At 31.1% G+C, this 16,523-nt stretch overlaps 1 protein-coding gene across 14 annotated transcripts in view; it reads left to right on the forward strand.

Annotated features, from left to right (window-relative positions):
* The window catches only part of LOC139529799 (rho family-interacting cell polarization regulator 2-like), an 80,865-nt gene extending 64,716 nt beyond the window's left edge, over positions 1-16,149 (forward strand). For all 14 annotated transcript variants that reach the window (XM_071325707.1, XM_071325711.1, XM_071325705.1 and 11 more), the window contains 17 exons: positions 755-803; positions 2,329-2,423; positions 2,747-2,810; positions 3,524-3,693; positions 4,627-4,772; positions 5,395-5,503; positions 6,099-6,650; positions 8,532-8,647; positions 9,111-9,321; positions 9,796-9,925; positions 11,831-11,989; positions 12,600-12,749; positions 13,378-13,527; positions 13,792-13,838; positions 14,798-14,881; positions 15,144-15,237; positions 15,764-16,149. In XM_071325707.1, the coding sequence (XP_071181808.1) occupies positions 755-803; positions 2,329-2,423; positions 2,747-2,810; positions 3,524-3,693; positions 4,627-4,772; positions 5,395-5,503; positions 6,099-6,650; positions 8,532-8,647; positions 9,111-9,321; positions 9,796-9,925; positions 11,831-11,989; positions 12,600-12,749; positions 13,378-13,527; positions 13,792-13,838; positions 14,798-14,881; positions 15,144-15,237; positions 15,764-15,840 (2,403 nt within the window). In that variant the 3' untranslated portion in view covers positions 15,841-16,149. The remainder of the gene's footprint in view (positions 1-754; positions 804-2,328; positions 2,424-2,746; positions 2,811-3,523; positions 3,694-4,626; positions 4,773-5,394; positions 5,504-6,098; positions 6,651-8,531; positions 8,648-9,110; positions 9,322-9,795; positions 9,926-11,830; positions 11,990-12,599; positions 12,750-13,377; positions 13,528-13,791; positions 13,839-14,797; positions 14,882-15,143; positions 15,238-15,763) is intronic.
* The last annotated feature ends 374 nt before the right edge of the window (positions 16,150-16,523 follow it).

Genomic DNA, 16,523 nt, shown 5'->3' on the forward strand with positions numbered 1-16,523 from the left:
TATATCATAAGTTATTGATAAATGCAAAGAGCATGTTTAATTATCTGAAGGAAAATTTAAGGTTAATGTATTGACTTTAAAGTGAATTATTCGAAAATAACGTGTCAAAATCTCTTCATTAATAATGGTAATTCTGACTAGGAAACAATTATTGAATTCCTGACACTTTAATGATTTATATTTTTTCTGATTATTGGAATCATTCTTCATTTTCCTGTGGTTATTGCATTGAGCTGGTTTCAATGTCAACATGTAAATCTTTTACAGGATAAAAGTTTTACATATTTCTATTATGCCCCAACTATATGGCTGTACTGGGAGCCTTATGTTTTCTGGTCCATATGTGTCTCTCCCACAATGTCTAGACTTAAATTTGGTTACAATGAATTTCCTATTGAAACGTATTCTTGTTATCAAATCTCTTTGGAATCCAATCCATTCAAACAATCAGCTATTTGAAGAGTTGAACTCTTTTTTTATTTATCTGAATCTCTTCTAATACATGTTGACTTCTTTATTCTTTTTGTGGACTAATCCAAATGGAGACCTCATGGGTGTGGGATTTTCTCGCTGTTTTGAAGACCCATTGGTGGTCTTCGGCTGTTTTCTGCTCTGAGGGCAGGTAGTGTCTCAGTGAAACATTCCCCATTTCCATTCTCAATTTTATGGACCTTTCTCATGTATTTGAATGTTTAGAATATAATTGAAAAGAAGAAAATGATATATCTTATAAATGTTTGTTTTTATTTTTCAGATTGAAGAATTACATGATTGTTACATGGTACAACAACAACTAAGAGAAGGTAAAATACACTAAATAAAGTAAAAAAACATATAATAATCTTTACTGCAAAACTACACCCATGAGGGTAAAAGCAATACAAACAGACAATACAGTTAAATACAATACAATGGAATACAATAGAAAATATTTAAAGAAACAGTTCAATTAACAAATTCATGAAAAAAAACATTTATAAATGTTGTCTAAATCAGTCTTCATCTGGCATGTTCAAACACCAAAATTTGAATGGCAAGGATATATAGATATATGAGTATGTGGGGAGATGTGTACAAGAGACCTAAGCATTAAAGAGCTAAACTATACTCATTAAAATATGATTGATTGATTGGTGGTTGCTTTAAGCAGCATCACATTAAATATGATTCATTCATTCATTCATTCATTCATTCATTCATTCATTCATTCATTCATTCATTCATTCATTCATTCATTCATTCATTCATTCATTCATTCATTCATTCATTCATTCATTCATTCATTCATTCATTCATTCATTCATTCATTCATTCATTCATTCATTCATTCATTCATTCATTCATTCATTCATTCATTCATTCATTCATTCATTCATTCATTCATTCATTCATTCATTCATTCATTCATTCATTCATTCATTCATTCATTCATTCATTCATTCATTCATTCATTCATTCATTCATTCATTCATTCATTCATTCATTCATTCATTCATTCATTCATTCATTCATTCATTCATTCATTCATTCATTCATTCATTCATTCATTCATTCATTCATTCATTCATTCATTCATTCATTCATTCATTCATTCATTCATTCATTCATTCATTCATTCATTCATTCATTCATTCATTCATTCATTCATTCATTCATTCATTCATTCATTCATTCATTCATTCATTCATTCATTCATTCATTCATTCATTCATTCATTCATTCATTCATTCATTCATTCATTCATTCATTCATTCATTCATTCATTCATTCATTCATTCATTCATTCATTCATTCATTCATTCATTCATTCATTCATTCATTCATTCATTCATTCATTCATTCATTCATTCATTCATTCATTCATTCATTCATTCATTCATTCATTCATTCATTCATTCATTCATTCATTCATTCATTCATTCATTCATTCATTCATTCATTCATTCATTCATTCATTCATTCATTCATTCATTCATTCATTCATTCATTCATTCATTCATTCATTCATTCATTCATTCATTCATTCATTCATTCATTCATTCATTCATTCATTCATTCATTCATTCATTCATTCATTCATTCATTCATGCAGCATTACATTATAAAATGATATTGAGTTGAGCCAGTCACACTGCCTTTTAGTTATGTTGACCATCAAATACAAGTATAATCTAATTACAAAAGCAAAACAATTCAATACCCTAGACATGTCAAACAAGCAGAGGAACTAGGATTGATGATGATACAGGTTTTTAATGACGTTGACTGTATATACAGCCCTCACACCGTTCGTGAAGTAGGATTTAATTATTTTTATGTTTTTTATAGGTACCAGAAATTTACAGAAGGCTTATACCACATCACCAACAAGTCAAAAAGACACACTTAGTAATGTTAAATATGGCATGTTAGAATGTATACAGGTTTGTACAGACGCTTACATATATTTATTCACTTTTAATTCAAATCTTGCTTAAATTATTATTTAATTTTTTAATACCGAATTTTTAATTTCAATTTTATTGGATAATTAGCAAATTTTTCTTGTATAAGATATTTCTTCTTAGTTGTCTAAAAAAGTTTCCTTTGTGATAAAATTATTGCAATCATATAAATAAAGTGGACAATAACAATGGAATATTATGTGGATGCTTAGATACATGGGCTAATTATTTTCTTTCTACATAACAAACTCAGAAATTAATATTGAAACATTAAGTGAATATTTCATTGAAATTTATTGTAGACAATGTGTGCAATAGAAGCTCAGTTAGAGGCTATGATGGGAACATTCCATTGTAGAATTAAAGGTAACATTTTTAAACAGAAAGTTTAAATGGTAGCAAACTTTTTATAGTGAGAAAACCCTGAAAATTCAGCTTCAGAATTGGCACTATACTTAGGATCTTAGATAAAGCTAGTTTATATCAAAATCAATTTTAGGCAGCATAAAAAGCACAGTTCCAAAGATCACGATAAACATTTTCCTGATTTTCATACCCGTAGCCAGGGGGGTTTGGGGGGTTCGGATGAAACCCCCCCCCCCCCCCCTTGAAATCAAATAAGCACTGTTAAAGTCAACGTTTTGTTCAAATTGTGACTGTTAAAGTCGAGTTCATGAGTCCAACGAACCTCCCCTTGGAAATTCCTGGCTACGGGCCAGATTTTTATATAATTTTAATAGTACTTGAGAGCTGGATTCTTAACTTAGAGATACCAAGGTGTATAGTTATAAGAAGATGTGGTATGGGTGTCAATGAAACAACTCTCTCATTCAAGTCACTATTTGTAAACGTAAACCTTTATTGGTCATAGTAGGGTGCCTTGGCTCACACCGAACAGCAAGCTATAAAGGGCCCTAATAATGAATAGTGTAAAACCAGTCAAACAGGAAAACCAACATTCTAATCTATCTAAAAACAAGAAACAAGAAACACTTACGAACCACATCAACAAACAACAACCGGGTTTGAAGATGTGAATATTTCGAGGCATGTTTGATATTTCAGTGTATTGTTTACAGGTATGGCAGGCTTTGCAAGGCTATGTCCAGGAGACGTGTTTGATATTACTCTGCGACATGGATCACAGAAGTGGCGTTCACGTGGCAGAGTGGAAAAAACAGGAAACCAGAGATGGGAGAACCCAGAGTATACATTTAAATCTGTCATCGGGGATGGGCTTCATATAAAGGTAAATAAACAAGTTAGTGGGCGGTATGAATAAAAGGAGGTGTCGAATATATGACAATGAGACCACACCCCAACAACTCACAAAAAACAAGACATTCAAAGGTCAACATGTGATCCTAAACATTACACAGATAACAACCCAACAACAAAACAAGACATCAAAAGTTCAACAAATAGTCTTTAATACTATACAGATGTCCTTACAAAAATCAATGAGATAACAAACCTAACAAAATAAATTATATATAAGACATTAAAAGTTATACATATTGTATTCACCAAGGTTCTCAAAGTAGTCATATTTGCCAGTCATGACCAAAAATGAAAGATTATTGACCAAATTTATAAATTGGGATTTAGGTCAAAAATATATTTGTTTATAGAAATAATTTGGGTAATTTTCATAGAGGTTGCATTTCTTAATTTCCATTTCATTATAGTTGTTATCTTTGAAATTTGTTTCCACTTATAAAACTGCTCAGAACTTATATTCCAAAGAACTTCTACTAAATTAAACAGTTGTACACAGTGGAAGAGATTTGCTTGCTGTCTAAGAACAAAAAGCTAAAAATCCAAGTGCAATACACACAAATTAAACTGTTAGATTTCTCATTTGAATTGTTATACATTTGTCTTTTTGGGGTGTGTTATAGATGACTATGCAGTATGGGCTTTGCTCATTGCTCATTGTTAAAAGCTATACCGTGACATATAGTTGGTAATTCCTGTGCCATTTGTTTTTTGTAGAGAGAAGTGTCATTGCTATCTACCTTCAATGAAGAAGGGAGATAATTATCTGTTGATATACAATGAATAGCATCACTTCTATTAATTATATTGAAATTTTAGTTATTTTAACATAAAAGAAAATATTTATTGTTGAACGAACATACTCTGAGCCATTGTTATTTTATATTTTGTTTCTATTTTTCAGGGAGTAGAAGTAAGAAGCTTTAAGTCTGTGATATTAGGACAAAAAACATGTGAGACGAAAGATTTGTTCTCTTGTAATCAACAGTTAATGACTGTCAGCATCAATACCAATGGTTCTCTTAAACTTAGTGTAATAATCACATGGAAGTAAGTATAAAGGTCAGAAGTCAAAACAAAGGGCATAAAAAATAATGGTTCTTTTAAACTTAGTGTAATAATTTGCTGGACATTAGTATAAAGGTTAGAGTTCAAAACAGCATCAATAACCATGGTTCTTTTAAACTTAGTGTAATAATCACATGGAAGTTAATATAAACGTCAGAGGAAAAAAAAACAGCATCAATATCAATGGTTGTTTTAAACTAAGTGTAATAATCATATGGAAGTTAGTATAAAGGTCAGAGGTCAAAACAGCATCATTGTCAATGGTTGTTTTAAACTTAGTGTAAGTATCACATTGAAAAGCCAGGCTCATACAGGCCGTTTTAAAAAAATAAAATATGAATTCTGTTTTATTTTCTAATGGATGCAAGTTAAGTTGAACTAGTCATAAAACAAAATTATAAAGTTTAGAAATTGAATTTTCTCTAAATAACCTTGTTATTTAATTGCCAACAAATGAACAATATGCAAATGAGGTAATATAACATTGCTAATAACATCACCATAAAAAATAGCTGAGGTGATTAGCATACCTTAGTTTCCAAGAACTTAGGGGAAAAGACAAGCTTTGTATGTCAAACTAAATTGTACTTTTATTGTATTTTAGTCCTTTAGAAGGTGTAGAAGAAGCAATGTCATATTTCGATGTTCCCAGCCGACCACAATCTACCCCACGGAAGAGACCTGTATCTGTGTTGGCTCTGAATGGAGAACTGGTAAGATATAAATTATGTCAAACATTCAGATTCTCTTATTAGTCTAATTGGCATTACCTTGTTTTGATTGGATAGCACATTCATTACTTGTCCAATTCAAAGGATTTACCTTGTACAAGAACTTAGGATTTGTTCTCTTACAGCAGTAGGGGTCTTGATGGTACTCATATACTGTTTTAATAGCCTGTCAACACAGAGGTTGTAAGTTTGAAACTAACTTGTGGCATGTGCGTTTGAATCCAATTTTGATCAAGTAGGATTGTCAGTTTTCCTACCAAAGTTTTGTGGTTCTCTCAAGCACTCTGGCTTTCTGTGCTATGAATAAAAAGCGATGTTAGGTATTCATCAGTGAGACACCTCCAAACTACAAATCACAAAAAGACATCTTGAGAGCAATATATAGTCTTCTCCAATAGACATAAGGTCTATACAAAATGTCAAGACATTAAAAGTTCAAAGGCCATAAAAGTTGTGAAATAATTAAACAGAAATAAACGAAGATTAGCCATTAAAACCAAGTTTTCAAATTAACTATTACCCAGTATAACTTTAAATATTCATATATAACTATAATAACTACAAATTTTGTTTACAGAGTGGAAGTTACTCAAGTTTATCATCAGACGACAGCAGGCGCCATTCTACACCACCAAATCTAACCACTACCAAAGACGATAACTTTATTTTACGTACGAGTGGCAATCATAGCAGTTTCTCATCACCGTATCGTACAGTTCATTCTGACAATTCTTTTAACCTACAAAGAGACTCTGGATTTTCTAGTGTTATACATGTACCTAGTGCTAATTCACCTTTAGGAATGAAACGCCATGCGCCACCTGTACCTGTGATGGAAATCCCAGAGATTACTACAAATAACAATATTGACATTGTAAAACCAATGGCAGCGCCCTCTATATCACCATTAGTGACATCCTCGCCAGCATCATCGTTATTATCATCATGGTATTCACACTTACATTTCCCAGTGGCATTAGGTCACACTGTGACATTGTCAAAAGACGAGCCAACCAATGTAGAGGACGCTTTACACAGTCTGATGACAACGTTAGAGGATTATCATGGACAGTATCGGGAATTAGAAAAACTGGAAGACGTAGTTGTCATGTTAGAACAAATATTACGAGTAAGAACTTTATCAATTATTCAAAAATGTTACATACCTGCAAACTTTTCAAAATGCCTATGGGGGTTTTACATGCAAGATGGCTTATATAGTCCTAAAAAAACCTTCAAGGGGGCCTTTAAATGTAACTTAATGTTGTTTTTTGGCTTCTTCTTACTTTTTAATGCTTATTGCCATTTTAAAATAAACTGTTTTGTTTAAAATTGCTGACACAATCACTCTTTCAAGCACTCTTGATGTGTCTTAAGGAATATAAAATATTCTGTGCTGTTTAATCTTTAATTTGTAATAAGTTAGTGTGACATTTTCTGTTGACATTGTGGTGTACATAGGAAACAAGTTTTCCTTATAAGAAATGTTACTTTCATTTTGTTATGATTATCATTGACACAATCCACCAGAGTCCAAATAACTTTCATGTGTCCAATAAATCATATTATATAAACAAAATAGTTTATGCATAGCTTCTTTGATTCCTGTCTAAAAGGGATCATACAATCATAAAATGTCCTTAAATCAGATCATGATTTTAAAAATGTAATGCAAATATTTGAATATTCCCAGATAAGTCCTTGCAAGCAATACTCTTATGATGGATCAAAAATTCTGATTAAGTGAGGAAAATAGATTTAATTTTTTTAGAAATTCACAATTTTTAAATTAATTGTTTTTCTGTTTTTTTGTCAATTAAAACATTATACACATTAAGGAATATGACAGATGACTTATTTAGAATTAGATAAAAACTTTTTCCTGGTCAATATATATATATATATGTAGGACTCTGAACCGTGATGGTACTCCGAACCGCGATGGTCACGCTGAGGTGCGATGGTTTGACGCTGAAGTCCGTTTTTGATCACGCTGTAGTGTGATGGTGGCATTGTGACGCTATCTTGTTGATAGCTAGGCCGAAGTACGATGGTGGTTACGCTGAAGTGCGATGGGTTACATAAATTTCATATTGTTAGTGTTTTTTTATGTCCACATGTCGATGAAAAGAAATACATAGCTGTGCTAAAAGAACTTATCTTGTTATAATCGAGAATATTTCCAGTCATACTAATTGTAACGTTCAAGTTTACTGTCAGACTTTGGACAAAAAAGTTAACATTCATTCAATCGTTCCAGCCGCTACATGCAAACATTTTTTTTCATTAGTGCTTATTTCTGACTGAAAATGGGTGTGCTGCTTAAAACGCAATATAATAAGTACATAATACACATATCACCCGTATGGGGCTTTTACTGGAACTGGACTGAGAAAAAATAGAATGTTTTTGTATATCCATTATGAATACAAGTTATATACATTCTTAATACTACATGTACGGGTAAAGTGAAATAATTAGAAAACATATAGAAAATTTAGCCTCTATGTAGCACATCATTTTTCGAAATTTACAGAAGTTGTTTTTTTTACGTACGATTGTGCTTGGAAATCTTTAACTATATGTGAGTACGCTGACATACTCTTCGTGTAATGATATTACGGTAAGTGGTAAGCTGAGACTGAGGTGGGAGTAATACATATAGTAACTTTAGATGAGGGGAACAAAGTTAAGTCTTTTAAGATAAGGTGTTAACACATAAAAATGTCCTCATGCAGCAAAACGGAAAACAATCTCGTTTAGCATGAAATCATAATTAAGAACATATATAGACCATCGCACATCGGCGTACGGACCATCGCACTTCGGCGTAGACCATCGCACTTCAGCGTCCCTATCGCACCTCAGAGTCCTACATATATATATAACAGTAAACTAACAGAAGATTTGGTGGTTTTTTTTTAAATATTTTAAAAATTTACTAAGTAGTTTATTACAAACATTAAATGGAAATCTTAACATGATACAATATGTTTATTTACATTTTTAGAAACATTCAAGATGCAGTTCAAGATCTTCTAGTATAAGTATTTCTATTGAAAGTGCTTTGGGTGCGTTTGATTTTCTGAATACAGAAGAAGAGAATGGTGATCCAGAAAATCATCAGTAAGTTTTTACACTATTACAAATTTTCATGTATAATAATCTGTTTAACTATATAATATATAAATTATACTTATGATTTATATGGATGAAAGAGCAGATTGTTTATAGTCAAATGGGTCTTTGCCTTGATTGACAATGCTTTTCTGAGGGTTAATAATCTGCATTCTCACCCTTGCAGCTATGTGTATTGAATTTATAATAAAAAAAGGTTTTTTTTCATTATTGTCTTTAAAAAAAATTGTAAATCGAATGTAATATACTTTGATGTCATGTACTTAAGAATTTTTCAGTTATTTGAATAAGCAACAAACAGGAAGCAAGGTATAATTTGTTTATGTTGATAGTCAATGAAAAATATCTAAACATAGAACTTAAGAATATAAAAATTGTCTCCCTTGTATCAACCCATCAAATCTGACATTTAAATGTGAAGTATAATAAACATTAATGTTCTATTTTACAGTGATGCTTCTGTATTTGACCATGTCATGTCTAGTCCAGATTCAACTGCCAAAACTGCTGACTCAGGGATTGAGTCATTAGCAAAACGCCTAAGTGAAGACACACAACTTGGATCCAGTTTAGGTTCCAGTCCGTTACCGCCGACTACAGAGAATGACCAAGTGGATCATGCCTTAGTGTATCATTTAGTTTATTGTGAGAGATTACTGGAGGTTAGTAGATATATATAGGAAGATGTGGTATGAGTGCCAATGAGACAACATTCCATCCAAGTAACAATTTATAAAAAGTAGAGGTTTTAATTGTTCATTCATAATTTTACCTGTGATTAAATCAAATTACATTTGAGATCCATATCGTCTTTTATGCCTATCTTCCGTCGTGAATTTTAAGTTTTTTTTAATTACTGGAATTTTCGGATATCATACTCTGTTAGCCTATTAGATGTGTGAAGCTCCTTGTAGACATTAAACCAAATATTTAAACTATGGTTACAGAATGTTTGTAGATTCAATCATTAGTTTTTTTTACACCCCTGAAGAATAAAAACACTAATTTACAATTAAACATGACAAAAACAATATATGTATAAAATAGAAAGAAATATATCATATATTGCATCACTGAAATCACATCAAACCAATTATTAATTTTAGATGGAACTAATGAGTGATTTTATTTTGCAGAGCCTTGGTGTTTATGGTCCATTAAAATGCAGGGAAATCTATGCATTAGATAGACTCCAAAAGCAGGCTGATATAATAGATAGTTTGATAAAGATCTCGGAGAATGGGTCAGATATTGATTTATTGTCTGGTAAGATTTCAGAGAATGTGTAATATGTAGTTAAATTGTTTGAAGTATGAAGATTACAGAGATTGGCTTCTATATAGTGGCTTCTATACAGTAAATTTCTTTTAAGTTAGATTCAGAGATGTTCAATAATAAAATATGCCCTGGTCAGATTCAGAGAAAGGAAGAAAATGTTTGCTCTGGTATAAAGGTGGTACCCAACATCATGACTAAAATTTATTTGGCTTGTTTAATTTTCATTTTTACAGAGTTATCTCCCCGTAATGTTATGTACCACTTTAAAGAAGATGTGGGGTACATTTCAATGAAACAGGAACTCTTTTAGGCTAAAAACTAAAGTTATATAGAATAGACATGTGTCTATACAATTTGTCTTTTTTGTATTACCAGATAAAAATTAAGAAGTCAGTTAAGACAGTTTTTTGGGCAACATTGTTTACCAAGTATATCATGGGTGGGCCTTTTAAATCTAACTCTATGATATGGGTTTGCTATTGTTGAATGCCATTCAGTTGCCAAAAATTGCTTACTTCTACTTCATATGGTCTCTTGTAGATAGTGGTCTTATTGGAAATATACAACATAATTCTACTTCATATGGTCTCTTGTAGATAGTGGTCTTATTGGAAATATACAACATAATTCTACTTCATATGGTCTCTTGTAGAAAGTGGTCTTATTGGAAATATACAACATAATTCTACTTCATATGGTCTCTTGTAGATAGGGGTCTTATTGGAAATATACAACATAATTCTACTTCATATGGTCTCTTGTAGATAGTGGTCTTATTGGAAATATACAACATAATTCTACTTCATATGGTCTCTTGTAGATAGTGGTCTTATTGGAAATATACAACATAATTCTACTTCATATGGTCTCTTGTAGATAGTGGTCTTATTGGAAATATACAACATAATTCTACTTCATATGGTCTCTTGTAGAAAGTGGTCTTATTGGAAATATACAACATAATTCTACTTCATATGGTCTCTTGTAGATAGTGGTCTTATTGGAAATATACAACATAATTCTACTTCATATGGTCTCTTGTAGATAGTGGTCTTATTGGAAATATACAACATAATTCTACTTCATATGGTCTCTTGTAGATAGTGGTCTTATTGGAATTATACAACATAATTCTACTTCATATGGTCTCTTGTAGATAGTGGTCTTATTGGAAATATACAACATAATTCTACTTCATATGGTCTCTTGTAGATAGTGGTCTTATTGGAAATATACAACATAATTCTACTTCATATGGTCTCTTGTAGATAGTGGTCTTATTGGAAATATACAACATAATTCTACTTCATATGGTCTCTTGTAGATAGTGGTCTTATTGGAAATATACAACATAATTCTACTTCATATGGTCTCTTGTAGATAGTGGTCTTATTGGAAATATACAACATAATTCTACTTCATATGGTCTCTTGTAGAAAGTGGTCTTATTGGAAATATACAACATAATTCTACTTCATATGGTCTCTTGTAGATAGTGGTCTTATTGGAAATATACAACATAATTCTACTTCATATGGTCTCTTGTAGAAAGTGGTCTTATTGGAAATATACAACATAATTCTACTTCATATGGTCTCTTGTAGATAGTGGTCTTATTGGAAATATACAACATAATTCTACTTCATATGGTCTCTTGTAGATAGTGGTCTTATTGGAAATATACAACATAATTCATATTCACTGTACATAAGTTTAATTGCAATTGAACTGTATTTAGAAATAACTAGTTTAAAAAAAATAAAAGTTTTTTTTAAATAGATATAACTAATCTCATGTCACACTTTATAAAATCAAAACTTCATGAGGATTATTAGACATAATAAGATGTGTGATTATTAAATATTTATTTGTGTTATAATGATTCTTTTTTAGTGATGTCCAGTTTAACCGAAGATAAAAGTTTACGAGAGTTTTGGGCCAGGTGTACTGATCAAAATCTCCTGTATATACAGCCAGAAAAACTGGTTACCTGTTTAGATCAAAAGTATGGTGCTCAGCTACGTAGTAAATACGAGAGAGATCCAAAGAGAGGTATGTCACGTATCATGTGGAATTAACTCTATTGCTGCAGTTTAATTATTATGTTTAGGTACTATCAATAGTATGTAAGCATATGTTTATTTCCCTTTTTCAAGATGGACTATCAGAACATACATTCCTGCTGATTATATAACACATCAAATGAATTCATGACATTGTCTCTGACATCCCATCACAGCAACTGTGAATGCGTAGAAAAAGATATAGTTTCTTACATTATTTACTTTAATTCAACTAAAAATACCAATTTTAATGTAATAAATAGAATAACTAATCAAAGATTTCAAATATGGAAAAACATTTTCAACTCATGACAATAACAACACTTATTTCTAAATCATGTGCTTCAAGCATTTGTAAATTAATGTGTTGTTTGGTCACTCGTTGAATATTATTCTCTATTTAAATTCTTCAATTACAGTTATTCTTGAAAACTTAGGACATGATATTAGTATCTTGGGGTAATGAATATCTGAATGAGGTCTTAAAGGTACAGCTACAAATCTAGTTGAAATATACTCTGAACATCCATAAAATAAACCTTCTATGAAGAAAATTTGTTTTGATGAAATAAAAATATTTTGTTTATGTTTTTTTTCAGTATTACGTCATTTAGTAATGAGGTTACTAGATGTCCCAAATTATGACCCTGAAACTATAAAACCCACCTGTATAGTAACACTTCACCAGTTCATGACCTATTTTAAAGAGGAAGGTGGTCTACAACATGTTGATGCAGTAGCCAGTGAAAGTAAGTATTTCAGGTCATGTGATCAAACAACAGAAGGTTAAAAGGGCAAAATATCAATGACATAGCCTGGGCAGATTGTTCGTTCTATATGGGCAAAATATCAATGAAAATAAAATCAGATGAAATAAGAATAAGAATATATTCCAATTAAGGGGCCCTTATACACATAAAACAATACATTGTGATTAGTAACAGATTTTTTTTTTTATTTTTTTTATGATTGGCAATGAGATAGTTTTCCTCAGTCTAAATGACATGAATGTAAGCAACCACAGGTCAACATATAGCCTTCAACAATGAGCAAGACCTATACAATATAGTTATCTTTAATAGTCTCGACACATAGTTTGTTCTATAAGTTACCTTAGCTTTACCATATATCAAACGGTGACAAAAATTACTTTAATTGATATGTTTCTTTGAATTTTTATCATTCTTATGCAATTTTGTACTGTTAACTTACAAAAATAGGAAATTTTGCAATAAAAGGTGCTTTATATTAAATTTATGAAAGCATGTTCGTAAAAGCCTTTTTGTAAAGTTTTTGCACTGTATAGAGTTACTGATGCAAATTCATATCTTCTTTTATTCTATTAAATATAATTTTTTTGTCAATTTTCTTTTCCAGTTAACATGATTGAGAAGTTATGCTGCGAGGATTCAGATACTGTGATAAAAACAATATTAAAATTAAAAGATGTACTTCCCCAACCACAATGCATCAAAATACTTGGTGTACTTCTAATGGGTAGTGACACAGAAATAGCTGATTATATAGGTACGTATCTTGTACTACCCCAATTACAATTTATCAAATTTGTGACTGCTAGGATTGTGAAATAACAGTTTTACTGAGTTGCCTCTTGTACCAGAACCTTTGTGAGGCCTCTGATCACATCAATAAGAACCTTCGCAATAATTTCTGAATTTATACAAAACTAAATTGACATGAATAAATATATAAATAACTATAACATTGAATGGTGTTTTTCCTTAGTAATTTATATGTTATGTAATATATATGTAGAATTTTTCTTTACAGAATCATATTTAAGAAAAATTAACAAGAACAAAGAATCACGAGATAAGGTTAGTATAAAAACTACAAAAGTTTAACAAAATAATTTAGAAGCAATTAAAGATTAAAGATTGATTAAAAGAAGTTTATTACCCAAAGTTTAGGACTAATTTAAACCGTTTGTGGGGCTTCTGTTGCTGAGTGGTCTAAGTAGACCGTTGGTTTTCCGGTTTGAATGGTTTTACACTAGTAATTTTGGTGCCCTTTATAGCTTCTTGTTCGGTGTGAGCCAAGGCTCCGTCTTGAAGGCCATACATTGACCTATAATGGTTTACTTTTATAAATTGTTATTTGGATGGAGAGTTGTCTCATTGGCACTCACACCACATCTTCCTATATCTAAGTAGTTTATCTTCAGTTATCACTAGCCAGTCAAATCTAAGGTTGTGAATTTTATAAACTCAGTTGATCACAAGGCATGTTCCATTCCAATCTTAACTAATAAGGATGTATAATTTCCTGCAAAAAATCAGTGATATTTGCAGGCTACTCCAACTTCCTCTACCAATAAAACCCTAACATTGATAACTTACATCTGAAATGTACGCCATGTTAAAAACCCACATAGCATATATATAGAAACGCTGTCCTGCTTCAGGTTAAAGTATTTGGACAAGGTAGTTTTTGATGAAGTTGATGTCCAATCAACTTTAAACTTATTAAACATGTTTCCTATGATATGATCTTTTTAATTCTAATGCCAAATTAGAGTTTTGACCCCAATTTCACAGTCTACTTAACTTAGAAAATGATATTGTATGAGGGGCATACATGTATTATGGACACATTCTTGTTTATACATACAAAATCTAAAGATTAGGGTGTTAAAATAAACATAACCATTGCAACAACAATAAATACCTACCAGACATCCAGGTAAACTATTTATTTACTTTTTGAATCAATCGTTTAATGTGGAAACCTTTCTCTTGTAACAATATATTTTATTATATACAATATTATTTTTCAGGCTTTAGTTGTATTTGCTGAAGGTTTAGAAGACAAGACTTCTGAGATCAGAGCAGGTTCTTGTAAAGCTCTACAGATATTAGAGGTAAGAGCCTTGACATTTAGTTAATGCTTTGTTGATAACACGTTACACATCTGGTCCTTTCTCTGAGATTTTTTTTAGTCTTTTTATCATGTGGGGTTTCATTATGAATAACAACTACACCACAGAAACAATATACTGATAAAATCTCATTTGATAATGATAACAATTACATTAATTAACATTTCATCAAACTAGTGAAAATTGATACAATAAATATGACAATATTGACCAATTTGAATGATAAATGTGTATGTTTTTTAAGGCTACAGAGAGTATAGACAGATTGGCCTATATTTGTCAGACAGATAGGTCAACTACAGTCCAGGACCAAGCTAAGGCAGCCCTTACCTCATTAGGTATAGTATTTTTTTTAATTGATTGGTCAAGAAATGGTAGAATCAGAAAATATTTTGATGCTCTTTTAGTATTTATACAACTTCCAAATAACAAAGTCGCATAGCGGGATAATGTTTCTGACCTTTCTGTTCCTTAGTCTGTCAATCCTGTTCTTACCATCACATCTCCTTTCAACATGTCAGCTTTGATACTGTTACTTATAGCAGAAATTAGGGCAATTTTTTTTCTTGTAAAGTGTGCATTGATGTCAAATTTTGATTTATAAATAATCAATTTCCATGGTCTTTCAACTGCAACAAAGTTTTTATATAGTTTACTGAAAGATTTTCTTATTTCAAAAAACTTAGCCTACCTCTGAAGCAAATGATTAAATATAAATGATACTCAGATGTTAGTTGAAGGATACAGGCCTAGAAGCCTGATGTTTTTTAGCCTCCACATTTTATAGTTAAATTGTCAACGTTTATTTTCTTAGGTGAATTAAAACTTCTAGATGTTAATGTCCATTTCTATGTATATTTGTAGGTGAAGATGGGAGACAGGCTTTTGATGATACACAACTTACAACCCATGGATTTCAAGGCATTCAGGTTCAAAAGTAGCTCTACATACATAGTAAACAGTAGCCAGAACTATTGGTACACAACCCAAGGATTCAAGGCATTCAGGTTCAAAAGTACCGGTAGCTTTACAGATGTTGTAGGCAGTTACTACTTGGATAGTTTTCATAAACTGACAGAATTGAAAACTTCAAAGAATGCAATCATCTGTTTACAGATTGATTTACTGGATTATGTATTTATCAAAGTTGTAAACAATTACATGAAGTTATGTTTTAAATAAGGACATGTTGTTTTGAATCTTCAATCTACATAAATGCAATGAATTCAAAAGTTATTAAATATTATATATTTCGTAAGTGTTTCCTGGCCTTTTGATCATAAAACTTTACTCAGTACTCCGATCAGAAAAGGAGTAGGTTCCGTAAGACCCCTTTTTGGCCCCAAAATATAGCAGTTTTACAAAAGTATGAAAATGTAATCTTATAGCTATTTACTGGAAAGTAGAATGCTTCTGCTACATAAATATGGGCTGTTTTTGACAAAACAATGCACATATATCGGGTACTAGCATGATTAAGTCATGCTAAATTACTGAAATCTTCACAATTTGAGCATTTTAGTTAAATTTTAAACGGTTTCCGTCTAAAATGAAAGTGGCCACATTAGTGTTCATTCATAATATTGAAATGTAAGTTGTATTTGATGATAATACATAACATATA

The sequence above is a fragment of the Mytilus edulis genome, chromosome 7 (genome assembly GCF_963676685.1).
Source record: "Mytilus edulis chromosome 7, xbMytEdul2.2, whole genome shotgun sequence".
NCBI classification, from domain to species: domain Eukaryota; kingdom Metazoa; phylum Mollusca; class Bivalvia; order Mytilida; family Mytilidae; genus Mytilus; species Mytilus edulis.